Source organism: Megalobrama amblycephala, linkage group LG13 (assembly GCF_018812025.1).
Source record: "Megalobrama amblycephala isolate DHTTF-2021 linkage group LG13, ASM1881202v1, whole genome shotgun sequence".
Taxonomy (NCBI): domain Eukaryota; kingdom Metazoa; phylum Chordata; class Actinopteri; order Cypriniformes; family Xenocyprididae; genus Megalobrama; species Megalobrama amblycephala.
This window is the reverse complement of record NC_063056.1, coordinates 35,173,914-35,201,542: the sequence shown is the minus strand read 5'-3', so window position 1 is coordinate 35,201,542 and position 27,629 is coordinate 35,173,914. Positions and strand designations below refer to the sequence as shown.

At 37.3% G+C, this 27,629-nt stretch overlaps 3 protein-coding genes and 1 long non-coding RNA gene across 9 annotated transcripts in view; 2 read left to right on the top strand and 2 right to left on the bottom strand.

Annotated features, from left to right (window-relative positions):
* Positions 1–5,530, bottom strand: part of LOC125280830 (NF-kappa-B inhibitor delta) — an 18,681-nt gene extending 13,151 nt beyond the window's left edge. Inside the window, exons 1-3 of one of the 3 annotated variants that reach the window (XM_048211576.1) lie at positions 4,518–5,530; positions 4,361–4,397; positions 2,072–2,128 (exon numbers count right to left, since the gene is read on the bottom strand). In XM_048211576.1, the coding sequence (XP_048067533.1) occupies positions 2,072–2,128; positions 4,361–4,397; positions 4,518–4,589 (166 nt within the window). In that variant the 5' untranslated portion in view covers positions 4,590–5,530. Of the gene's footprint in view, positions 1–1,072; positions 2,011–2,071; positions 2,560–4,360; positions 4,398–4,517 lie in introns of those variants that run through there. The other 2 variants (XM_048211577.1, XM_048211578.1) reach the window with 2 other exon arrangements.
* The window catches only part of si:ch211-79k12.2 (uncharacterized protein LOC568844 homolog), a 16,006-nt gene extending 2,987 nt beyond the window's left edge, over positions 1–13,019 (top strand). The window contains exons 1-3 of one of the 3 annotated variants that reach the window (XM_048211573.1): positions 7,168–7,407; positions 8,609–8,852; positions 9,651–13,019. In XM_048211573.1, the coding sequence (XP_048067530.1) occupies positions 7,387–7,407; positions 8,609–8,852; positions 9,651–11,035 (1,650 nt within the window). In that variant the 5' untranslated portion in view covers positions 7,168–7,386 and the 3' untranslated portion in view covers positions 11,036–13,019. The other 2 variants (XM_048211575.1, XM_048211574.1) reach the window with 2 other exon arrangements.
* Positions 8,675–18,868, bottom strand: LOC125280832. 2 transcript variants are annotated; one of them, XR_007187759.1, is made up of 3 exons: positions 18,692–18,868; positions 15,704–15,785; positions 8,675–8,810 (listed from the first exon to the last, which is right to left on the bottom strand). It is a non-coding gene; the product is annotated as an uncharacterized LOC125280832 (long non-coding RNA). The 2 variants fall into 2 exon arrangements; XR_007187760.1 differs by having other exon boundaries at positions 8,677–8,810; positions 15,611–15,785.
* si:ch211-79k12.1 (uncharacterized protein LOC568891 homolog) lies at positions 13,968–27,629 on the top strand. The gene is made up of 7 exons (XM_048211580.1): positions 13,968–14,122; positions 15,475–15,596; positions 19,709–19,919; positions 21,032–21,186; positions 23,531–23,675; positions 26,460–26,601; positions 26,889–27,629. Exons 1-7 carry the CDS (start codon positions 14,065–14,067, stop codon positions 26,974–26,976), a joined length of 921 nt encoding a protein of 306 aa, XP_048067537.1. The 5' UTR covers positions 13,968–14,064; the 3' UTR covers positions 26,977–27,629.

Sequence of the window (27,629 nt, the reverse complement as noted above, 5' to 3'; positions counted from 1 at the left end):
AAACAAATGTACATAAATAAGTAGTGGGGTCTGTTGTAACAACAGTTCTCTTTGTTGTAGCTGCCATTAATGACATAATTTAGACATAAATGGTTTAGAATCCTAAACTAGCTTAAGTTATAAGAGTTTAATGAGGGAATGTTACGTGTGACAGAAGCTTGTATGACGTAACACTTGATACTTCATATTTTTACTGTAGCTAGCCACCTATATATAAAAAATAACATTGCTTTTGTTATCAGCCGCAACAGTTTCAAAGGTCACAGGGCAACTCTAAGTTACACAAGATTGATGTTCATGCTTAAAATGTCCGAACGAGTGGGCATTCGCTGCTGGGATACCCTCGCACCTCTATCTCGTAATTTCACAGACGGAAATCCCTGGCCAATGAGTCACGCGCGCGGGTGTCCTCTCGCGGGGATTCCGCGTCTCACTCCCCTCTCACTACAGACACAGTAAATAATATATTTACTCATTAAAAAAATCTTAGGTTGCAGTTTATTTCTAGAAACTTGGTTTATTCCACGAGATGTTTATCCAAGTAGTAAAAATTCTTCCTTTATAGTCGACAGTTTTCTTTTCGCTATATTTTTCACAAGGTTTTCTTTGTAAAAATGAGACCCACACCCATTAAAAACGGGAACTGAAAGTCTAAAAGGGAGGAGTAATTTATCAAGGGGTTTGTCCAAAAAGCTGTAAAAATGAACTCAGTGACTTACAGTATCTATGTTGTTGGGGGATCCTTTATTCAAATGAGTTACGTCTATTTTTGAACGGTCATACATCACTAAACTTACGTCATAAAAGAAATCACATAAACAGCAAAAGAAAAACGTATCCCATACGTTGTTTTCAGCAAAACAGTTATATTTAAAAGCCTATGTGTATTTTGTTAAACGACTAATGTCTATTATAGTGACCCGAACACCTAACACACCTGCCTCCTGTCATAGGCTACTTGTTGTCTCGTATCAAAAAACATTAATCTTATATTCTCCATTTCTTTATGCTGTATAGGCCTACATCTTGTAAATGAAAATAGGCTATTCATAAAAAAAGTCGTCGTACTCACATTTCTGAAAGTGCATGTCAGAATCCCTTTTGCTGTCTTTGATTCTCGGCTCCCACGCCAGGTGAAATGAATGATGTCAGTCGCAGAGCAGCCTCTGATAAATGTCAACTCCTCGAGTCACTGCCTGTTATTAACTGGCTTCGGCACGTTCCACTAGTATGTATACAGAGAGCACGTTTTATTCGGCTCTGTAGCTCCGCCCCCTTGTGACGTACACTAGAGCACATTGGTTGAAGGTGGATCGGTTTGAGCCTGACAGAAGCAATAAAGGTTTCTGTCTTTGCATATAGTGTCAGTGACATATAAGGACGTGCTAGACGATACAATGGAGAAATCTTTTAGAAATTTAGTTTTGTTTTTAGAAATGTCATGTTTGTTTCATGTGGATTTCATACATTTTTGAAAAACATTTAACATATCCTAGCACCTTTAATATATACAACCTCATAATGTTTAAGTATTAATACATTTATTAAATGTAATCATGTATTAAATATAGTATCTAGCTATGTAAAGTAAATAGGCCTATTTTATTATTTGATGTTAAGAATCAAAATTACTGATTTATAATATGAAAATATGTTTCAGCTTTATCATACAAGAAATCATTGTTGAGGGTTCTTCTGTCGAAATAGTTGCTTTTAAGAAATATAATTAATATATCAACATTCATTTAATATAGAAAACAGGTCTATATTAAAAAGTTATTTTGTTAGACTACCTTAAAGACATACTTCCTTTTCCACCACATCAACTTTGATCTACTAATTTGCCTCAGAAATTAACCATCATGTCCATTTCCTCCATTTTCACCACAACACCAAAACTGTCTTCTGTTTCTTCACTCCTCCTCCACCCACTCCTCCCCCAGCTGCATAAAAGTGGAGAACTTTAAATATTTAAGCAGCTCAGCTGCTGTGCACTTAGTGGCCTTACTGTTATTTGGGGTTAATGAGAAAAGCACTCTTATCCTGTAGACCTATATGTAGTTTGACTAACCTGTGAAACAGCTGTAGATCTTCAAGAGCAAGATTGAGAGCCCCTCCACTGTGGGCCCTATAAGTAAACAACATCAAGGTGTTATGGTTATTACAGCTCAATTCTTTAGTTTCTTTTTTCTAAAAGAAGACTGGAATTCAAGTAGGCTATATTTAGTCTGAGGCAGTGTCTGCTGGGATGTGAATAGAGTAAACAACTTCTGTCTTCATGGAAAATTGCCCCATCTAGTGACCAAGTATATGATACATACATTCAATTTTTTAAAGGAATTAAATTTAGTTGCACCATAATGTGGCATAAACAGAATTTCATTACTTCATCTACAAATTTTTTTTAAATTAATAAAAAGAAACTGAGCTCTATGAATGCACTGTTGAATATGTATACATAAAGTCTAACAAGTCTTTTAAGTAAATATGTGAATTGAAAAAGGAATAATGTTCTAAATTCAACATTTTAAATTGATTATATAATAATACACTGCCTGGCCAAAAAAAAGTTGATGACTGTCGATGACTGGATCATTATTGCTGTGATTATTATTTGTCTAGCATGTTATATGTTTACGGTTCTTCTAACCCTAATTGATGGAGTGTGTAGCTTTTCATTTCTTCAACAATCATGTAGGAAGACACATCATGGCCATATTCCAGGATGACAGTGTCAAGATTAATCATGCTTAAATTGTGAAGGAATGGTTGGGAGGGAGCATGCGAGTCCTGACCTTAAAGGGTTAGTTCACCAAAAAATGAAAATTCTGTCATTTATTACTTACTCTCATGCCGTTCCACACCCGTAAGACCTTCGTTAATCTTCGGGAACACAAATTAAGATATTTTAGTTGAAATCTGATGGCTCCGTGAGGCCTGCATAGCCAGCAATGACATTTCCTCTCTCAAGATCCATTAATGTACTAAAAACATATTTAAATCAGTTCATGTGAGTACAGTGGCTCAATATTAATATTATAAAGAGACGAGAATGTTTTTGGTGCTCCAAAAAAAACGAAATAACGACTTATTTAGTGATGGCCGATTTCAAAACACTGCTTCAGGAAGCTTCAGAGCACAAATGAATCAGTGTATCGAATCATGATTCGGATCGCGTGTCAAACTGCCAAACGGCTGAAATCACGTGACTTTGGCGCTCCGAACTGCGGATTTGACACACTGATTCATAATGCTCCGATGCTTCCTGAAGCAGTGTTATGAAATCGGCCATCACTAAATAAGTCATTATTTTGTTTTTTTGCCGCACCAAAAATATTCTCGTCGCTTTAGAATATTAATATTGAACCACTGTACTCACATGAACCGATTTAAATTTGTTTTTAGTACCTTTATGGATCTTGAGGGAGGAAATGTCATTGCTGGCTATGGAGGCCTCACTGAGCCATCGGATTTCAACAAAAATGTCTTAATTTGTGTTCTGAAGATGAACGAAGGTCTTACGGGTGTGGAGGGTAAGTAATAAATGACAGAATTTTCATTTTTGGGTGAACTAACCCTTTAACCTCTATGTAAGTCTTTGGGATGTGCTGGAGTAGACTTTACAGAGTGCTCACCTCTATACAAGATCAAAATTGATGCGCATTTTAATGGAAATAACATCTCAACATTTATTTCCATCAAGAGATGCGTCAGTTTTTGGTCAAGATCTTGTTTTGACAATGCAAGAGTCAAGCATTTTGTCATTGTCATCCTGGAATATGGCCATTATGTGTCTTCTTACATGGTTGTTGAAGAAATGAAAAGCTACACGCTCCATCAATTAGGATTAGAAGAACTGTAGCCAAACATATAACATGCTAATTACTGCAATAATGATCCAATCATAGACTTGTCATAAACATTTGTCTATTTAAATCCAAACAGATGTTTTTTTTGTTTTTTTTTGGCCAGGCAGTGTACTGAAACACAAATCCTAGAATATAAAGATAAACATGAGCATCATATTCTTGTTGATGTCCATTTCACATGTAAGTGCCAGATCTTCTTTTGTGACTTTATCCCCCGGTTTAACAGACAAGGTTTAAGCCTAAAATGCATGTTTGAACTGTTTTAACTGAAAGCAACTTGCACTGGCATATCTTAAAATATGTCAGTGCCATTGTTTTGTTTCAAGATTTTTTGTAAGATATGTTTATAAAAGCTACTTAAATGTCCTAATTAAACTAAGACCTAATTCTAGCTTAATCTAAGCGCTGTCTGTGAATCCAGGTTTATATTTAGAGATCAGTTAAAGGGATAGTTCACCTAAAAAAGAATTGTTTTGTCATTACTTACTCACCCTCAAGTTGTTCCAAACCTGTATGAGTTTTTTTCTTCTGTTGAACACAAAAGAAGATATTTTAAAGAATGTTGGAATCCAGACAGTTGGCACCCACTGACTTCCATAGTAATTAATGGGTGCAAGTAAATTGTTCTTGTTTAATTTATTTTCTTACTATCATAGTGCCATGCAGTTGAGATTCAGTCAGACAACACAATATTACAGGGTAGACTGGTATTGTCACCATCACTCTTCTGCCTCACAGGTTTGGGTGTTCATTGTAGAAAACAATGGAAAGGGAAAATTAACAGTTTTCAGGGTACATTATTTGTCCATTGATGACTAAGTCATACCATTAATTGTATCATAAAATCTATCACAATTGTTAAGTTATAATTTACTGGCAAAATGTACCAACTATAACAGGAAATCAGAGAGATGTGTCAGAGTTGGCAAGACTGTCACCTCCTACTATTCGTGAGTGTGAGAGACCTCTGACAGAAAAGGGTGAGATCGATCATGTCATCAAAAACAATATGTGTGACAACCCGACCGAAATATAGTTGTTCTGTGTTGGCTAGTGGGACGTATGCGCTATAATATCTGTAAAAAAATATGTTACGTCTAACATATGCGCTATAGATGTTATAGCGCATTATATATATATACACACACATACACAAACACACACACACACACACATAGGGTGCGGGGGGAGGGGGGATTTCCCCCCTTCTGGTCTACTGTATGTATCCTTGCCTCTGCTGAATTATTATTTTTTTATCCCCGGCGGTGGGGATAAAAAAATATCCCTCCCGGGTGATGCTACTTCACAAACCACCAACAGAGCATATAGAATATCAAAAATACATTTTTTTTTAAACATCGCCAAGTAAAACGCTGCGTTTATATAGAACTGTCTCTTTACTCTTCACAGCAAATGAGACACTTTTCAGATGCGCATTTCAAATTCGCCTCATCACCAGGCGCAAGTCAAACGAGCGCGGGTGACAATGAGGGAGCTTCAGTTGAACAACAGTGAACAGCGGTCAGATGAGATGTTGTCAGGCTATGTCGGTAAAACTCCAATCAGCCGTTATACTGTGCTCGCGGCGCGCACTCGAGAATTGGACGCGCATGCGTTTTACTTTATTATTGCTTAAAGGTGCTAAAGAGGTTCTTTTTGTCGACTGAGTTTTTGTAATGAGCGCATGGGTAAGAACAACCCCCTCCTTTACAGCTCATTTAGAGGGAACGCCTCCCAAAACTCGTGCAGACGTGCACGAGTATTGGAACACGAGTGTTTACCACCGGCATTCGCTGTGTTATTAAGCCGGGCACACATTTAACGACTAGCTAAAACATTCTGACTGTGCTCAACATACAGCGATTGTTTCCTGCTCCTGAAGCAGATTTATATACTTTCACATGGAATTTGAACACCGACTGTAATCGCAGACTGAAAGCAACTGGCTCTGACTGGACGCGTTTAGCCTTGAGCGCGATCAGTCATAAGTATCAATTTACATTCATAATCGGCCTTACAATCGACTTAAATCCGCGCACACACTTAGTGGATTCATTATGTCGGACTCACCGCAGGTAACTCATAATCTGCAGTTGTTAATCCTGTCTCCTGACAAAAACATTGCATGCAGCGCCTGTAGAGTGTGGAAAGTTACTGGAGCGCGCAGCCGCGCGTCTCTCACATGGATCGTCATGGCAGTGATTGACAAGCCAGAGGGCCAATCCGCGCACGTCTCTCACAAGGAACGTAATGGCAGTGATTGACAAGCCAGAGGGCCAATCGTTTACGCGATGATCGCGTAAACGATTGGCTGATGTTTTTAAGGCCCTACCTCGTGCACAGATTATGCATATTAATATTATTACTTTCAGTGCACCTAATAAATAGTCTTTTATCAGTTAGTAAAGACAGTTTCAAGTAATATTGCAAAAATGTATAAAACAAAACATCCTCTTTAGCACCTTTAAATAAAGTGCAAAAGAAACTACGAGCATGCACCATCGTTGTTCTGTTGTAAATAAAGTCATGAAATTACCAAACATGCAATTAAAGCTGCCTCAAAACTGTGCATACATGTAGTAATACATACGAAATACGAGGTTAACGTGTATTTCTCCGAATGTGCGCACTTTGGGACTAAAAGTTTGTATGTGTATGCAGTATGCACTGTGATTCAAAAATGAATAGGACCAAACACGATTGAATGTAGAGGTTTGTATCTTGTATTCTATTCAAAAATCAATACCGATTGATTTTGCATGATTTTGCATTCCTATCAGAAATTAAGTAGCCTATTATTAGTTTCATTGTAGCTAAATAGTGGTGCAAGTATGGAATCTATCTAATTCTTCAAATCTCAAGGTTAAATCAGAAGATTTATTGGAAAAATGTTTCTGTAAATGTTTCTGCCAAAAAATAGTGTATAGCTCCATTGGGGTTTATGATTTATTTTCAAGGGGGAAAGACAAAAAAAAAAAAAAATCTCTCTCTCTCTCTCTATATATATATATACCTACAAGACAGTTAATGTTTAATGTCAATTAATTGTTTAATATATATATATATATATATATATATATATATATATATATATATATAGCCTATATAATTACAAGACAGTTAATGTTTCTTAACAAAAACTGGTAGATATCATATTCTTATAAACTAAATCAGAACAGAGTACCTGAAAGACACGTTTTGATCTCTTATGAATCTATACGGTATAGAGTCGACAAATATGGTTGCTATGGTATGTGACTAGGTGCAGAGTATGGCTAAAAAGAAACTAGGAATGTAGTCACATGATTCATATCCCGGAAATACACTGCCGTCGATGGAAAAATGGCGTTATGAGCAGCTCCAGACTGTAACAAAAAGTGGGGCAGTAGAGTCAAGAGACAACAATGATTAACCTGCGTTTGTCGGTTCACCTAAGGACAGAAAAGCCCAAACTGACATTAGTCATAAATGTATATTAATACAGTTGCACACTTGGTTATGTGAGGGCGCGCCACAGATGGACAAAGACAGACTCGCAGTGAGTACATGCCAAAATAAACACGAGGAAGTAGCCTTAAAAGGGGCGTGTAACGTGTTTCATGGCTTGGAGAAATACTACTGATGGAAAAAACGCAAAGGAAGCAATTTATGGCGTACATAATAGCACAGTGATACGGATCGATGAGAATGTTTTGTTATTTAGTACGATGTATCGCTTGATGTTGATGGCTTAAGCTTGTATCGTATCTTGTTACGCGTACCTAAAGGTGTCATTTTCTCATGATGCGATTTGTTTTATGACCCCGTTATGCCTATGCTTGTAGGTTATATTTCCTGTTTATTTGCGGTTTAAGCCATAATTTTGCATCTGCAGCAATGTGACATTGATATAGGCCCTATAGTATTATATTAATCTTATATTAAAATATAATACAGTTACAGGGGTGTAAAGAGTACCCGAAAACCATACTTGATTTAAATTACAGATACCTTACAATGTAAATGACTCCATTACAAGTCAACAATTCCAATATGATTTGAGTAAAGTTCTTAGAGTATCTGATTTAACAGTACTTAAGTATTTTACTCGCACTGAATGTAGGCTCAAAGATACACTAGTCCTCAACACCTAAGAGACATGCCAGTGAAGAAACAGTTGATGAGGAGATAAATCATGTTTATTTTCTAAAAAAAAAAAAACAACTTCAAAATTGCACTAAATCACACAACTCAAAAAGGGAATAAGTAAACCAATATCATTCAAAAAGGTCTCTTCAATATGACAGATCAATTATTGTTAAGTAAAAAGAAATAGCCAAAGGTTTTGGCCTCATCACTAGCTGCAGACTAGCCTCATCTCATATATGAAACACCTGTGATTCACAACAACCTGCTAATGCTCCCGCATTGGTGTAAAGTAGCCTTGTTGACAAGTTTGGGTGAGTAAGGGCAAAATACACATAGTAACCTCTATGCCCTGTAGAAGGTCATATCACTTCTTTATAGCAGAAACAAACTGCTGCAGAAAAAGTTAGATGACATGCAAAATGTAACAAGTAATTGCATTACTCATTACAAATGTATTGGAGTAAAGAGTACATATACTTATTCAAATATGTAGTCAAGTAGAGAGTAAAAGATGGTAATATAGTTGATGCTCATTACCCAGTAAAACTACAAAGTAGTTAAAAGATATTTACATTTACAACTAATATTATTTATTTACTACTAATTTGCAGGCTGGTGCATGCTCATGGCTGGATATGCATCATTTTATTGGGGATCTTATGGCAGCAAGTGCTTCAGTCTCTGGTCATCCACTGAGAGAGCAACGTACTGAGGAGGCACTGAGTTCCGCATGGCCCAAAGTCTCTCATCCTCCTCAGTCTACCCCATCCAGACAGAGCCAGGTGAAAAGTGCTGTTCGGTTTGGTCTGCATTCTGAGGAAAGGGAAAGGGAGCCCAGAGATCATGAAAGCCATGGTGAGTAAATATTACGACAGACTGTACAGTACCATTGTGTTAGAATTACATTTTATCCTCAAGAAGCAGGATTGCGAAACATGCAGAATTGATTGATTCCGGCTAAAAGTTCCAATTCTTTTAATACTTTAGAGGCATTTACTTATTGCATTTACTGGCCTCAGCAGCCTGTTGCCAAATGATGAGATCATTGCCTGGTGATTTCACCAGGACAGATACAGCAAATAATAAATCCTTTTAACATATATTAAAAATACTTTAATTATTCTTGCTACAAATGTTCACAGACTTTCTAATGCAGATCAGAGGCAGCATAAATGCTATCCAGTAATTTGTCCTAACTATATTTTAAGGAAGATATGATTATAAAAATGATAAAAGGAGTCAACTGGTCATTATCACAAAGTAAACCCAGACAGGGTGATTAGCCTGATACGAAACATTGGTTTCCCAAAAATGGATGAGCAGTCAGCTATACAGCGTTTCTCTGGACAACAGTCATTATTCAGAAACATTTGACAGCTAAATCATAACACTGAAAACAATCAAATATTCCAGAGAGCCATGTAATAAATAAAGATACTAAAAGATTTTAGTAATACATTTAATTTATTTTTATAAAATACCACTTAATACGCCTGTACAACTACTTCCTGTAACCAATCAGTGAAGTACACATCCTGAAGTACAAATTCTTTTGAATAACAACTGCTTCTCCATTCCAAAGCATACAAGGAAATAGTTTTTAATTGATTTATGCTGACTCATTTTGTGCATTCTCATCTCCCTCTTTTGTAGTTCAGCATCGTACCTGCACATGTCCTGGCTGCCCTCTTTCCACATCTTCTTCTAGTTCCTCAATCCAGACCCTGAAACCCAGAACCAGCCCGGCCTCACAGATCCAACCACCTTCGCCCCTACGATCCACCCCATCAGAGCAGGCCAAAGACCCCAGCCCTGCCCAAGTTGGCCTGGGTTTGTGTCTAGGTTTGGGTCTCTCTCTGGAAGAGGAAAACAGAGAGCCCAGCAGCACATCTGGTCACCCCCAGCAGGAGGACAAAGGCACTAGCACACACAGCCCAATCCCTCAGGCAAATCCCGAGTCCCCAGGTGCCTCACCTGTTCAGGCCTTTGCATGTCTATGCTGCCATCGTGGTTTGCAAACCTGTAGCCAACTTCTACGCCAACAAAAGGACCCAGAGGCACAAGTTGCCCACCACCACTACCATCACCATCACTGCCCGCTCACCTCCTGCACATCGTGTACGCTCCCCTCGTTCCCTTGCCTGTCCTGTCAGCGCACATTCCCCACTTGCGCCGAGCTCCTGCGGCATCAGCAGGGCCACGCTCAACAGGAGGGCTTGCAGCAGCTCCCGTGCATGCACTGCAATGCCTCTTTTCCCCGGCCGTCGCAACTACTGCAGCATCAGCGAACGCAGCACGCATCCAAAGCGGGCGGCTTCCTGTGCGGCGAGTGCGGACGAGCGTTCAACTCGCACAGCAATCTGCGCATTCACCTCAACGTGCACACCGGCGCCCGACCGTATAGCTGCACCGACTGCGGCAAGAGTTTCAGCCAGTCTGGGGCACTTAAAATTCACCGCCGAATTCACACCGGAGAGAGGCCGTACACCTGTTCTTATTGCGGGAGGGGTTTCCCTCACCTGGCTGGGGTAAGAGCGCATCAGCGAATTCACACGGGGGAGAAACCATACCGCTGCGGTCAGTGTGGAAAGTGCTTTACTCAGTCTGGGGCTCTGAAGATCCACACTCGCATCCACACCGGCGAGAGGCCTTTCGTGTGCGGCCTCTGTGGAAAGAGCTTTTCAAACCGTTCCGGCATCCGCTTTCATCACCGCACGGTTCACGGGATCGTGACGGAGCCCAACTCTGTGGGTAGGCCTAGTCTGGCTGCTTCTGCGTCGTCCACAATTTCAGAATTCCAGAGAATTCAAGCCTCCAGTCTCAACCAGATTCATCTCCGGCAAATGGAAAGGAAGAGTCCACCCAGTAAAGATCAGTTAAGTGGGGATGGGGATAAAGCAGCCCTTCCGTATGCCTGCGAGGACTGCGGACAGCGTTTTCCAGATGCTCCGTCTAGAAACAGACACCAGACTTTGCAACATTACTCTTCGGAAGAGAGAGAGAAGGAAGAGATCAGCTCAGATAAAACTAAAGATTAGCCAACAACAGCGGACATTTCAGACTCTTTGTATTTCAAAAGAAGGAAGAGGACGGAAGGAAAGGGCAACTTTAATATATAATGTAATAAGTCAGGTATTGAGCCTGAAACATAAACAAGGCAAGAGCTGATGTCAGCCTCCTCACACTGACTATCTGCTTGTTATGTCGTGACACAAGAAATACTGTTTCTTGGTCCAAGGAACTATATGTTTCAGTTGAGAATACCATCTCAACAGCCGTTTATGAGCGCTATTTATTCATATCATACATTTAAGTGAAGTTTTTAAAAATGTGTGGTGTACACTACTATCTCTGGGCACACAATGTCCCAGGCACCAATATTTTAACAATTCATAAAAGATGAATCACTGTCTGGCCATCTGAGATTTCGGTATGGAGATAAAGGTTAGGATTGTGATTGTTTAGTAGTCTAACAGCACACTATGAGTTAGCACTGTTTGTTGTTTGCTTTTGCCATTTCATGAGCATTTGGACCGAGAAATGGGGATGCGTGATGTCAGGTTTAACAAGTGAAATCTTGTTTTGGATTCTTTTTCTTGTTAGTTGTGCCTCTAAAAAGCTAAATTGAGACAAACTGTATTGTGAAATGGCACCTTAAACTTTAAATCAGTAGCTTTGCCTATCAGCATAAAGGTATTTACGTATACGTTACAAAACCTGGGGCCAGTTGCGTTAACATAGCCATTATGTTAAGATAGTGTCTTTAAGATGACACACTAGCAGTCAGTTTTACTTTTTGCTATCAAATTAGGCTGATCTATTTTTTTATGTAACTGACTTTAAAAAGTTATGAACAGTATTAAAGAAAAAATGTGATGACTAACTTGTAAGACTAGCCTTAGCGGTTCATGCAACTGACCCCTGTACTAGTTTTTCCACCATCAGGCCGAACAGTTACCAGAAAGCAAAGGGAAGAAAGCTAGGTTTACAACTGACAAGCGACCAGTCATAAGTCTCCATGTCAATAAAACCATTCAACTTGATTGATTCTCCTGTCTTGAGTACGGTTAGCTAAATGTGCTGAGAAATCCAAGTGTAGGAACGGATTGTGATCGTACTGTATCAAATGCTACTTGTACCACTCCTGGTACCACTTACAACCATTCGGCATGATAGTGGAAAAGTGTTTTATTTTATATTTTAGCACTTTGTATGCATGTGTAAGAATTTTGTAGTTTTGCAAGGTTTTTTTTCTTCCTTTTAATATTTCTGTTTAGTGTTCAAATGAACTTCTAATACTCTTTTGATGATGAACCGGATTATTAAGAAAATGTTCTGATTGGATAATTTCTTTGGTTTTAACATAAGGGGAAATGTAGGCCTAAAATAGACAGAGAAAGTTGGCTGAAGTAATAGTGCCTTTCTTAATGGGAATCTTGCAAAGCACTTGCAAACCAAGACAAATATTTCGATTCTGGCCATAGCATAGCAAAAATGAAATATGGCCATCAGTTGCTACAACTGTTCTATAAATATGGTTTTAAATTAAATTAAGCTCTCGCCATATTTAAAAGCATTTCCGATTGTGTGGGGGTGAATATTATGACATCATTAGGACATGTAATGTACCTGCCAGGTGTTTCTTACTGTATATGTGCAGGGACTGACAATACACAACGCTGCCATTTTCACAGCTGGTCAAAGGTTTGTTGTAAAAGATATCTAATAAGATATATGTACCTCTGTATTATTGCTCAAAATTAAAGTTTGGCAAAACTGTAATGGGAAAAGTATTCTCCATTATTGTTGTGTCCATTTTGTATCTTTAGCATTACACCGTTGGTATGTGAACCCTCCTTATGTGGTGTTGTGAAAGTGGTTAGCCAGTTATAAAGGTCAATGATTGTAACCTCTCAACCCAGAGCATCAGACAGTTTTTGTACATCTGTCAGTTCAGCTCATGTCTACATGTCCATTGTGTTCACATACTGTACCAACAAAAATAAATGTTTATGGACCTTATTTGAGGCTGAGATTTGTGAAATTTTATGAAAATATATGAAATTCAACTGTGATCATAGTGATATCAGAAGGGTTTACTGATGTATTAACTTTTAACTAACATCTGTGGTACCTTTCAGACCAGAACCCTTAAACCATGTCTTGGTATGATGGCTTCATATTGTCAATATGAGTGATGAAGCTTTGTCTACAACAAACAAATTGGCTACAGATACATTTCAAAACTAGAATTGTGGCCGCTTGCCGCTGAGTCACCTAGTCACCTGAAATTACTGTAAGGTCAATGAACTTTAGACTAGGGAATTTCCATTGTGTGCTAGCTACTGTCATGCCCTCTTCTAATTTCCTAGGCTAGTTATTATTTAATAGCAGCATTTTTATTTTAGCATAACATTACCTTTTTCAGTATTTATTCCAGTTATATGTTCTAAGAACTTTGCACTGGGTTGTATTTAACTTATATTTAGACTCTACAAACGTACGGAATTGTGACATTAACCTTTAAGACTTAACTTTAAAAAAAGAGTTGAAGGATATCGTAACAAATTCTTATGAAGTATGCTACAATAAACCAAACATTTTTTTTTCGGTAACCAAATGAATCGCACTGTCAACTGCCGTAATCGCATCGTCAAGGCGAAGTAGCCTAGGCCTAATTTCATTTTTATCTCTTTATTACAGATTCACATTTCAGACGTTTATCACACAAAACTTCACACACACACACACACACACACACACACACCCTATGAACATAGATTACGCTAGATACAAGTGATGCTCAAGCGTGAGGAGTTTATGCTTTGAGACCATGCACAATATAACGTTGTCTTTTAGTATTTTTGTAAATTAGATATAACAAATATGGAAAAAAATTAATGCCAATATTATATTAGTGGATCGTATCTTTGTTACAAAAACAAAAGAAACATAAGCACGTTAAGCTCCACCTTCTTCTTCTTCCGCGCTCATAAATTGTGTTTCTGTAACAAACTTTCATTTTAGCAGAAGTTGTTCGCAAACGCAGAAGTCAAGATCCTTCAAAATGAAAGGCTATATTCTCCTCACAGTCCTGGCGTTCACCTTTCTCCAAAGATCCACTGGTAATAACATTTTGCTTATGTCTTCGCAAAACTATTATTTTTTTTAATGCCTTATACTGTTTCAACCTAAAATGCTCTAAAATGTCAGTAGGCTATATAAAAACAGAATGAGATGTACGGAATTTAAAATAAATATATATAAATATATATAGACTATGTATAGTGGCTATTTTTTTTTTTTTTTTTTTTTTTTAAACCGAATTCGTCTGAACTATCAATAATGTTCTGGGGTAATTTAGGGAATCTTTCCAGTTAAATGAAAACGAAAGTGTTCCTGTTTTTATAATGTTACAGGGTATCTTGTATCTTATATTAATATGATACATATTATCAAAACCCCCATTGCATTTGCAATGTGACAGCCCAAAATATTATTTTACATAGGAGGTATTTCAGGGGAACTCAAGTACATACAGTAAGTAAATAAGCAAGAATTTGCCACCTTATGCACACTATCTTGGTGTTCATTAGGTAATCTTGACCCAACCGGTTAGACGACATTTGAAGAAAACTATTTGTCTGAAAGCAAATTCACCTTTGTTTGACAACAATAACTTTTATCACTGACAGTCCACCTGAAACTAAAAGACGAAAAAATATGCCTGCATTTCTGTATTTAAAGATTCATACAGTGTTGCATTACATTATTTATACTGTGTGTTTGCTTCAGTTTCACAACACTGCACATCAGATGGCATGTTCCTGTTGTTGTCATGGCTGTTATGCAAACAAAGTGCACAAACCAGGAAGTTTAGAAAGAACAGAGAATATTCTGGACGCTATAGAGTTGATATAAAAAGTCTATACAGCCCTGGTAAAACAGCTGGTTTTTGCGACATAAAAATGAAACACAGATAATTCATATCAGAACTTATAATATATTCAATGCCACTGAAAACCAAAGTAACACATTTAGAGAAAAAATTAAATAAAAAAGTGTAATAACTAACTTCATAAATATTCACACCCCTAGACTAACACTTAGTTGAAGCACCCAGTCTGTTTGAATACGAGTCTGTCTCAGTCTGTATGTTGTATATAAGTTTGGCACATTAATATTTTCCCACTCTTCGTTGCAAAAACATGCTAGATCTGTCAAATTGCAAGGGTTTTCAGTGGCATTGCATTTACATTAAAGGTGTAAAAGGTCTGAAATGATTTATCTTTGTAGACTACATATAATTACATACACTGATGTATGTTATACTGTATATCAGATCAGAGCAACTAGAACTGCATCCATATGAGATACTAAACACATTCTGTTGTTTAGTATGGCATATGGATGTAACCGTTGCTTTATTCTATAAAAATTCAATATTGTTTTGTTTTATTATTTTTTTGTTTTTCAGGTTCTTTGGAGGTAAAAGGTCCATCTGAGCCGATTCTGGAAGGACAGGATGTGACATTGGAGTGTGTGGATACAGAATCTGAGCTAAACATGAGCACAGTGCACTTTCAGAGGTTCTCCAAGGTAAGGTCACTTACACAATAACAAGGAAATATCTGGTACACGATGCTCTCTGACGTGCACTTATCTGTAAATGTCAAGAAAACAGCAGATTGAAACCAAAATGACACCTTATTTCTCATGGGAAATGAGAAGGATTTAGGTTATTGTTGCTGTCTGTGTACGTCCTCTGCAGCGCTGCCGGTCTGATTACTGTAGAAACAGAAAGTGAGAGAGATCTAAAATTACAAACATATCTGTCAGGGACACTAACTCTCAAATATCAACACAAATGCTCCTGTGATTTTGTAAACAATCTTATAGGGCAATCACAAATATAAAGAACAACATTATTTTGAATTTATTTGTCTGGAGATCGAGGCTGCAGTTGGTATTTAAACAGCAGGAGGCAGTGTGTGTGTTATACTGAGTTTCTGAGAGCTGTTATTCTGGGTTTAATTAGTATCTGGCAGTGAGGGGCCTTTGGAGGATTCATAACATCTGCTGCTTCTGTCAGTGCAGAGTCTGTTTGTCACATTTTCCAACTATCTAAATGCATTCGAGCAAAAAAGGATTTCCATACCACCAATCACAAAGACAGATGTTTTGTTTTGCAAACTCTCATTAACCTGTGTTAGTAAGACCCAAGTGCCAAGTGCCCTGGATAGTCTAATTCCTCCAAGTGTAGCATATTTAATCAGATTTGGCAAGTGTTCCCTACAACATCAGCAAGACGTTCTTAACCCTGTGAAGCCTACTGTATCATATTTGATACATACATTTCTAAGGCCTCTAAATGATCAAAATCTTGAAGAAAAACCTGTTGTACACAATCTACTGCATGCCTTCTGTTGTCTGATTAATAGTTTCAATTAGCAAGTAAAAGGCCTTTTAGTATAATTCTAAATACGTCCACCTACAGGTCATGGTGCATGTGTCTTTTTGCTGTGAAATTGTTACTGATTTTTATAAAGTAAACCTAAGTATAACTTTTATATTGGTAGTAATATTTCAAGATGAACACTTACTGATGCAACTTGTCATTTAAAAAAAAAAAAAAAAAAAGAACAATCATGTTAATTTCTGTTAAATATAATACAACAGGCTTTTAAGAAACATATACAGTACAGTCCAAAAGTTTGGAACCACTAAGATTTTTAATGTTTTTAAAAGAAGTTTCGTCTGCTCACCAAGGCTACATTTATTTAATTAAAAATACAGTAAAAAACAGTAATATTGTGAAATATTATTACAATTTAAAATAACTGTGTACTATTTAAATATATTTGACAAAGTAATTTATTCCTGTGATGCAAAGCTGAATTTTCAGCATTGTTACTCCAGTCTTCAGTGTCACATGATCCTTCAGAAATCATTCTAATAAGCTGATCTGCTGCTCTATAAACATTTATGATTATTTTCAATGTTGAAAACAGTTTTTCTTTTCAGGATTCCTTGATGAATAGAAAGTTCAAAAGAACAGCATTTATCTGAAATACAAAGCTTCTGTAGCATTATACACTACCGTTCAAAAGTTTGGGGTCAGTAAGAATTTTTATTTTTTTGAAAAGAAATTAAAGAAATGAATACTTTTATTCAGCAAGGATGCATTAAATCAATCAAAATTGGCAGTAAAGACATTTATAATGTTACAAAAGATTAGATTTCAGATAAACACTGTTCTTTTGAACTTTCTATTCATCAAATAATCCTGAAAAAAAATATTGTACACAAATATTTTGTACAATTGTACACATTAAATGTTTCTTGAGCAGCAGATCAGCATATTAGAATGATTTCTGAAGGATCATGTGACACTGAAGACTGAAGTAATGATGCTGAAAATTCAGCTTTGCCATCACAGGAATAAATTACTTTGTGAAATATATTAAAATAGAAAACAGTTCTTTTAAATTGTAATAATATTTCACAATATTACTGTTTTTTACTGTATTTTTAATTAAATAAATGTAGCCTTGGTGAGCAGACGAAACTTCTTTTAAAAACATTAAAAATCTTAGTGGTTCCAAACTTTTGGACTGTACTGTATATGTACATCTCTCAAGCATCATTGTATCACTTTGCATTGTATGTTTTGTCCCCCACAATAAAACTACGGAGCTTTGATAATAAAACTAAGCATTTAAATATCATCTTACTAAAACATACTATTGAGAGATACAGTGACAACTGATATTTATATGCATTTTATGTACCCTTACGAATAAGAAGTATACTTCAAGTTCATTTTAAGCATACTTAAGTAATGTTCAAGTATATTTTAAGTATACTTTATGTAGCAAGTACACTAATATCAATGTACTAGTAGTATACTTGTAAGTGTACTGTTTCAGTACTGCTTCAGACTAATGCTGCCTTCACGTCATATCGGAAATTTGACAATTCCCACTTCTGAAGTTGTGATTACGAGCTCTTTGCATTCAAGTTTCGAAATGGGAGGGCGTTCATGTGCAATTTTTACCTAGCAAACTCGTATTTACGATAATTCCGAGCCACATGAAGGCAGCACAAATTGTCCCAAGTATACATTTAAATGTACTGTAAGTGTAACAGTAGTAAATTTTAAGTGCACACCTACGTTTCTCATTTGTACTGCATCTGTACTACAAGTGAACTTATAAATATTAGTATACTATTTGTAGCACATTTTTTTTAGTTTATGAAAGTACACTTTGAAGTGTGCTCTCAGTAAACTACTAGTTTAGCAGTTTTATACTGATACTTCTAAGTTTTCTTTAAGTAAACATAAAATCATACTTACAGTGTACTATTTATATATTATTTTTGCACTTTAAGTATACTACTATGTTCCTATTTAGTCTTTCCATTTTAAAAACATTTTATTGTAGCTTTGTGCATCTTTTTTTTATCAACACTGGAACATCGGTAATTTTCATTAAAAAAGCAACATTTTAAACAAAAAGCTGAGAAAATCACATTTTTGTCAAAGACTGACTACATCCAGATCGGATTCAGAACGATGGTCAAAACATAGATGGAGGAAATCTAAGCTATCAACACCCCCAAAGCTTCACAGTAATTTCTTCTTCATGGGTTTGACATTTCATTCAAGTAACCTTAGGCTGTTTTGAACTTACTGTTGTTTAATGTTTGAGGATCATGCTATTTTACATTTGCGTTAGCAATCTTCTGTGTTAAAAAAAAACCAAACATCTTCTAGCTGTTTCTGCTTCTTCTTCACCTGTGTTTTGATTCGGAGATTCTGCACTCTATCAGAAGATGTGTAATAGCGCCCCCTACTGTATAGACCTTATGTAGCCCCGCCCCTTTTCAGCGTTGCGCTCGTTGTCTTTTGACTTCCGGTTTCTATTTCCACAGCGATCTTACATTTATGAATGAACTGCTCATTTTAAAATCCTCCGGGTCTACTGACATTTGTTAAGACATCTGCTTTAAATATAACAATGCTCATGATAACTTTCATTAACTCTACAACAAGTAAATCCACTTAACCAACTAATTATTCTTTGACAAAGATGCCATAGAAATGTACAGAGCTACCGCAAAGCGGAAGTTCAAAGACAATTTTATAAAGATGGCGGCGCGCTTGTTTCTCTGGTAAATAAGGTCTATAGCAGTGAAAACATGGCTAGCCGGAAAATTCTCTCAATGGAGAGGAAAGAGCGAAGTGAAATTCCTTTGAAAATTTGAAGTAAATTCTTATGTACACTACAAGTGTACAAGTCAAATACTCAGAATTAGGACTGGTTTCTTTATAAATCAATATTTTCAAACAATGTAAGTTTATAAGACATATTAAGTAGGCTATATGTAACACTATGTGGAAAACATATTAATAGGCTACTCTATCAAAAGAGTAAACACAACTACAAGGGCAAGTATACTTAGAATACTTAATACTTTTAAGTATATCTTGATGAAAAGATTGAGTACAAGTATAGGGAAAAATTACTGCAAGTCAAGTATACTTAAGTGCAATTTTAAGTATATTTCTGAGAAGTACATAAAAAGTAGACTGAAAGTATACTTATTTTTAGTTTAAAAGAAGTATACTAATAACACACTTGAAATATCTTCTTAATCGTAAGGTAGTCTGTTGTAGTAAAATATTTCTTTCTTTTTCTTTCCAACAGTACATGAAGAAGTGGTATCGGCTAGAGCCAGATCAGGAGTATTTCTACCGCCGGTGTTTTCTGTATGATGTGGATGTGAGAAGGGAGGAGAACAGACTGCTCCTCTTCATCGCCAGCATCCAGTCCTGGTCTGAGGGTCCATACCGCTGTGTCTCTGAGAACAGTTCTGCACCAGACAACTCTTCCCAGCCCCTCACCATCCCCATCCACTGTGAGTAACAGACATCGTGGGCTGCATAAAGATCGTTTGAGGGTGTGAATGAGCTGCAACGCAAATCCCCATTGATTGCTACATACATTAATTGATCCATATATGTCAAGATTGTCCAGATGCTTCAATCTTTCCATCGTTGTGTGTGAGGCCAGTTGCATCTGACATTTTGTCGCAAAGAAGCTTTAAATTTGGGATTTAGAGTTTAGATGACAAATAAAACTCTTTATCTCCTAAGATGACAAAATCAATATTGATATTGATTGGGGGGTTTGCAGTGCCCAGGCACGAGTTGACAGTGGTGATTTATTGGAAAAACTGAGTGTAAAAAAACAGATGGAGCTATACAGAGATGTTCAGTATAAATAATCAGATGGAGACAAGATGATCCATGACCACATTACAGTCAACCTGGACTTAATATGCTATAATCATTGACAACAAAGCATTGCTGTCACCAGTAAGTTACGCTGCCAATTAAAAGTTTGGTGTCGGCAAGATTTTTTTAAAGTCTTTTAAGCTCACCAAAGCTGCATTTATTTCAGCAAAAAGACATTAAAACAGTAATTTTGTGAAATATCATTACAAATCAAAATAACGAATTGATTTGATGGTAAAGCGGAATTTTTTTGCAGCCATTACTTCAAGTCTTGAGTGTCACATGATCCTTCAGTCATTCTAATATGCCGATTTGGTGCTCAAAAAATATTTTTTCTTATTATTATTAATATTGAAAAAGCTTAATATTTTTGTGAAAACTCAAAATGTCCAGGATTCTTTGATGAATAGAAATTTCAAAAGAACATCAGTTCTTTTGTAAGTCTTAAAGTCTTTACTGTCACTTTTGATCAATTTAATGCATCCTTGCTGAATAAAAGTAATAAACTGATTGATGTATTTTTTACAAAAATATGATGTATATATAAAATATATAAAATATAATTTATATAATATTAAATATATATTGTATATGTTCATTTTGTTTGATGAAAACATGCTCAGAATTGCCATGACCTACTTCCATGTTTTTATGCTATGCAAATATATCCAGGAGCAGAGCTGTTTTGACTAATCCTTTCTATCCTCATATGTTCTCTCTCTTTCTCTCGCAGATATGCGGGAGGTGGCTGTGCACAGGGCTGGTTTAGGATACTTAACACGTTATTTCAACTCGGTGCAGGACCTCAAAGTACGATTAGGCGATGATGTGGAGCTGGAATGTTCTACTTCAGCTTCCGAGGCACCGGAGTACTTCTGGGCTAAAGAGGTGACAGATTTACTATCTAATGCATTTTTTCTCACAGCAGTTTTTTTTTAACATGATGCATTACTTTGTCTGCTACATAACTGTGGTTTTGGGACTGCAGTTGCCTGTTTTCACGTAATGGGCATGTAGGTTTCTCATACATCGAGAGAAAGCTTGTTTAATAAAGTCCTGTTGAGGAAAGCTTATTCACTCAGGTCAGGGGAAAAAATTGTGAAAGTTGTCAGCTGATTTAGTTAGAACAGGAAATGTGCTAAGCCAGAAATAGTGTACAGTAGATCCACACTAAAGAGTGTCCAGAGGTTATGTCTAATTTACATTTCCCTGATCAATTTGGATTTTTTTTTTCAAGTTTATTTATGAGCTTTGTGCAACCAGCGTTGCAGCCAAATGTGAGCAAAAACTGGCTTTGGTGAGAAAATAAAACTCACCAGGGCCTAGTTTCTTTCCAATGGTTGGTTAGTTAAGGTGTGAGTAGAAGTTGAAGTAGAATTGTGAGAAACATAATCAGGCCCCCACTGATATAATTGACACAAGCAATTTAAATCAAAGGAATAAGCCACATGAGTCATGACAGATGTTTGCCAAAGAAAACATCTGTCGTGTCTCAAGCGTCTTATACCTTAGTAGAACATTTTCTAACATTTGTCTAGAAATTCTCTATTGGCAACACGTGAAATATTCCTCAGATTGAGCTACTAAAATGAGTATATTTTAGCAACAAAATCCTGATGTGCAGTTATCATTTAATATAATGTGATATATTTTTTTCACCGATATGAAAAGAAACTGTAATTTCAGGACAAAAAAAGAGAAATGATTATATTATATTATACTCACATGAGACAAAAAGTTCTGTTGAATATACTAATCTTGACTATTGTACATATAACCTGCTGTATGAAGCACGGTGCAGGTTCTTATTCTCAAAAAAAAAAAAAAAAAGTCCCTCTAAATGTCATGGTGTGGGTGATCGACGACCATAGAATTTCATGAAATGAAAGTCCAGAATGAGTCACTCCTGTTATTTAGAATGACAGTCTGTCCTCCACCACATGCCATAAATGTGCACTATCATTCTCTGGCAGGTTAAAACCCCCTCGGCTTAATATATATTATGCAATGACATGTTTTCGATTAGTCAACATGGCTTCAAATATCCACTTCAAATTGTTACCCAAAGCATGGCTGAATAAAAACAGATCCTTAAAAATAGAGTAAATAAGCTTCCCTTGAATGGCAGAACACAGTCTGATGTAAAGCAGCTACAGTACCTGTTTATTGCTCTCTGTGTCTGCACTCCAGCGGAGGAAACAGGAAGACGTTTGGAGCCAACGGATTAGCTCAAACAATGGTTCTTTGGCCAGAACTTGGCTTGACTGGGAATCCTCTTAATTCACTTTCTTTTAAATTGAAATGGACTTTGTTGGCAGGCTGCAGAAGTTCCTCTAGTGCCAAAAGCATTTGTATGGTTATGATGTGCTCTGAGTGGTTTTTGCACAGGCATTTGTTTCCTTGAATTGTATGGTGTTATGTTTTATTTTTACTTCATTACTCTTTCATACTCACTAACATTATTTATTGTAAATGCCACAGGCAGGGACGTGCACAGGAATTTTGAGGGGCAGTTGCTCTGACCTAAAAACAAGGGCACTCCCCTACCAACACCCCTCGTTTTTTTTTTTTTTTTGTAATGCCTCGTTTTTTTTTTTATTTCAGTTAACGACGATTTTTTTTCCCACCTAGTTTTCGTTTTTTCGTTCGTTTTCGTTAACGATTATAACCTTACTCACCTTTTCGACAACGTTAAATCGTCTCACCCGACAACCGCGACAATCTCCTTCTAGTGCCGCTCATGCAGGCTCAGCTCAGGTGCCGGTCGCGTGCAGCGCTGCAGCCACGTAAACAGAGTTTGCCCTTCCCTACTGACTTTAACTTTCGGACGGGTGCCCGAATATGGAAGTGAATGAGGCTTTGCGATTTTTTTTATTATTATCTAGGCCTACGTGAAATTCTGCATCCATTGTACGATTTTTTTATTTATTTTTTTCCACCTCGGAAGGGCAACGTGAGTCGAGAAGGGCATATGGGCAGTTGCCCGGGCAACCTGAGCAACCCCCCTGTGCACGTCCCTGGCCACAGGGATTAGGGACAAAAAAATTATTTTAATTTCTGTTGTATTTTCGATTCATAAAGTTGTAAAAAGTGGGAATTCACCCTCTTGATTCCCTTCCTTAGAATTATTACTTCTGCCTTATCTTTTTTTACGTCATATCTTTCATGTAGTTCCTGCTTTGCTTTTCACTTCTCTATAACCTCTGTGTGTGTGTGTGTATTGTATATCAAGGGAGAGGACTGGATTTTGCCCTCCAATAAGTTGAAGCTGGAGAAGGTGAGGGATCAGGATGGAGGGAGATACACCTGTTCTGCTCAGTCGCCCACTGTGAGGTCCCTCATGAAGAAACGTACAATCAGCATCAGTGTTCTACCAGGTCAGAGCAGCCAAAAGTGTGCAGCTTGTAGTAAACAACTTCGGTTGATTTGTTCATGTACAGCAGGGGTTCTCAACTCTGGCCATAGAGGTCCACTTTCCTGCAGAGTTTAGCTCCAACCTTGATCAAACTTTTTTAGTAATCTTGAAGACCTTGATTAGCTTGTTCAGTTGTGATTAGGGTTAGAAGTAAACGCTGCAAGAAAGTGATTTCGAGGGCCATAGTTGAGAACTCCATAGTTGAATACAGTATGTTCATAATTTCAACGTTTTGTTTTATATCCATTGGCACTAGCAACAATTCAGGAACCAAAATCCTTTAAGATCTACCTGTCCAATTTTCAATTTTAAAGTATAAAGCCTGTGCAATACAATAATATTGACCTTGTGAGACCATTTAACTTTTATAATATGACATATTTCTTAATGTTAATCAATGGCTAGTTTTCTTTAAGTCAGAAAAATGTCTACTGTATGTCTGCACAACATGCATAATATCTGTCATGCTATAAGCATAGCTTAAAAAGCTAATAGCCTATCTCTCAAGTTACTGTTATTAATAGTGCACTTTTCACAATCCATATTGTTTCTGTCAGGGTTCTCCTCTTACAGTTCTGGGGTGCGTTTCCCAAAAAGCATCGTAAGCCAACTAACATGGCAAGTTCCGTCGTTACTAACTTAGTTCAACCATCGTTGAACCATCGTTCAAACGAACATTCGTAAACTGCATCTCAACTTGTGTAGTTAGAATGACAGCTTTCGGGCTGTGATTAGAAGCATAGTTTCTTGTTTTTATGATATGCTCATTATCTTGAGCAAAATAAGCAAGCTGACATTAAGTACAATGTATATCTTTTATTTCGAATACAAATGCCATTTATATATTTTAGTTTGTCAAGAGATTTTAAGCAATGTTTTTGAAGAGTGCACATGTGCTCTCGTACGTAAGAACGAGCCTATTATTGAATCTGGAGATAAATAAAAAAGCTGAGAAAAACGAGAAGCAGTTCTCAGATGCCACGTCCGTAATTTATAGAAAAACATATAGCATTAATTCGATCTCAAATTCATTTAAAGAAGTTATTACTCCATCACCTGCGTGACATCATTAACCAACGTGGCTGAACGACATCAGGTTTGCGACAGTACGGTTTTGGGAAACAGTCGTGACTAGCTAGTTGATTTGCTCGACGATGCATCGTAGGTACTATGGCAGTAAAGCGGCGAGTTAGGTCGTTGTACGGGAAACGCACCCTTGTCAGGTGTGTCTTTGTTTAATGTGTCTTTGTTTGTGTTGTGCTTGAGCACATGGCTCTATTTGTGTTTGTGTTGGCCATGTGCTCCTCTGTTCCCGCCTCCTGGTTTCAAATTACCACACCCTCTTGTTTAGTCATTGATCAGACCTCCTTTGTCTGAGTGTGCTCACCTGCTATGTTCTCTGCTCCCTTTCTTGTTGAGTCCTCGTTAGTTTGAGTGTTGTCACCTATTTCTCATGTTCTCAGCTCACTTTATAATGTGCTCTCTTTCCCTCATGTTTTGCCAGTTCGTTACTCTTTGTACATTGTGCTATTTAGTATTTTTCTTGTTGTAGTTTAGAGTCTTTAGTGATTTATTGTTGAAGTTACGTGTAGTACCTGCTAATTCTAGTTGTGCCCTATTCTGTCCTCAGTTCCAGAGTATCCTTGCTGTTCAGTATTTTTCCTTAATTACCTCAGTTATTTCTAGTGTTTTTAGTTTACGTTAGTTTTTAGTTTTTCCTTTAGTTATTCTTAGAAGTTTGCCATTTGCTTTTACACCAACTAGTTCCTTTAGTTTATTCCTAGCTTTAGCTCTGTTTTCTCTTTATTAGATCACTACTTTTTTCTAGTTATTGTTAAGCTATACCTTGCTGTCTGCCTTGCCATGTCTTGTTTTGCTTGCCCTGTCCAGCAAGCTGAGCTTCCCTTGCTGGCTGCTCTCTCTGTCTACCAAGCAGCAATAACTGTGCAGTACCTGTGAGACCACGAGTGACTATCTTCTTGAGCTGTGTGTTCCTGCCTGGGCTACGCTGTTTCTCTCCGGCCTTGCACTGCCTTACCATCTCTGCTCCCCAACCTTCTGTTATCCTGTGTTGGACCCAGCGGCCACTCTCTCTCTCTCTCTCTCTCTCTCAGCCTGCCTGTCATCATGCCTCATCCCTAGTACCTACTGTTTGGACTGTTCACCTCCTCACCACCTCATTTTGTCTTATCATTGTCTTGCTAAATAAACCTGTTACACTCATCCTGCCTTTGAGTCCTCCCTCATAGATTCTGTCACAGTTTCAAAGCAGCTCTACTGATGATTATATAATTGTGCCTCTCTTACAATATACTTCTGCCTTTTGGCATTGTTCAATATGTATTTTGGAATTTGTTCTTAGGAACAAATGGTCAGAAGAACCATAATTTTTGTCAGCCACTGTTATCAAGTTTACAAAGTACAAAAAGCAGTGGAATCAAATTGACATCAACAGAAAATGAGAGTTGTTTCAGAGGAAAAAGCAAGTTATTACATATTGATTTGAAGACCAAGAAGTCAACAGTTATTTTATTTGCACTACCGTCACTAATCATTCCCAATAAGAACTGAATTAAGGAAGTAAATCGGGTTGAATTTGAATTAATGTTGACAATTACCCTCACTTAGCTCACCTGCTCAAGGCTGTGCAACTAATGATAATCAGGTTTAAGATTTCTATTAGGTTTTTAATTTTTCAAGACAGTTTGACAGAAGTATAATATGTGATTTTGTCTTTGTCTCTTAGAGGATGCAGCATGGTATGAGACAACCATCGGTCGTATTTCTCTCATGGTATCTGGTGCTGGATTTATCCTTCTGGTGGTTATGATATCCATGATCACTTACCTCTGCCGTCGAGCCAGTCAGAGGAAGAGCAAGGGACCCATGTAAGTCCTCCAAATCGGCCTAGTCATGTTGTCTGGAAATGTGTGCAGTGATTCATGTGGGTGTTTGACCTCCAGCCCTCCTCTATCATGTCGAGTGGAGTCTGTGTATTACTGTAAGCATCAGTAGACGCTGATGTCCACTTCACTCACTCCCTCAAAGCTGTCGAGGCAGGACAGTCTATGTGCAAATAACTGTCTCAATAACCACATTCCTCCCTCAGGCCCACATTCTTATTCTGCCAGATAAAACACTCACTCTGTCGTATTTCCTTCTCTCGTCCTCTCAGTGATGACCGTTCCCAGAAGAAACCCATCTACAGATCCAGCGTGGAGTCCCTGCCCTCCACCGCTGGTGACAAGCAGCCGCTGGTGTAAAGAGTGAGATTGATGGAGGACTGGAGAGGAGAGCAGAGAAAAGAAGACAAGAGAAAAAGATTAGGGAGCATTGGGTATTCAGAGTAGAAGGGAGTTAATGAGAGCTTTGCCCATAGATTTTGTTTTGCTCTTGGGTCTTTATTCAGATATATAATTTGGAGACTGTCTATGCGGGAGATCGAAAGTATATACAAAGACAGGAGAAATTATGGTTTTACCGTGAGTCCTTTCCAGTGTGGATGGCAGCAATGCTCTTCAACAAAACGTGTGCAATTTTCTCTGTATTGATTCAACAGCCCTGGAAAAATTGAGAAATGCTGAAAAGATGTTTTTGTGAGGTGACATTGCGCTTCTTTCTTTCCACCAGTCTTGCACTGGCTTATTTCTTCAAACTGATTAACATTTCTTTTTAGGAAAACCGCTGTCTGCAAGCTGTACAATCATTTAGTCAGATGTAGAAATGTTGGGGGTATTGCTTTTCATAAGTATATAATGTTCTCCTTCACTTGAAAGGACAGTAGATAAGATCCAGATTAACACTGAACCAATTACTCTAGAAGCACTTTGAAACTGTTGCACTTTTTTTTTTTACACAAGTTTGATTTTTCCATATCTTTGAATTTTAAAGCTATTAAAATGACTTTACAACATAA

Bases quoted from the DNA above. Each gene is read 5' to 3' on its own strand.
- si:ch211-79k12.1 (XM_048211580.1), top strand. From the start codon at position 14,065: ATGAAAGGCTATATTCTCCTCACAGTCCTGGCGTTCACCTTTCTCCAA. The intron at 23,676-26,459 runs GTCAGAGCAGCC...TTTGTCTCTTAG, and splicing joins CAGCATCAGTGTTCTACCAG to AGGATGCAGCATGGTATGAG. The intron at 26,602-26,888 runs GTAAGTCCTCCA...TCGTCCTCTCAG, and splicing joins AGGAAGAGCAAGGGACCCAT to TGATGACCGTTCCCAGAAGA.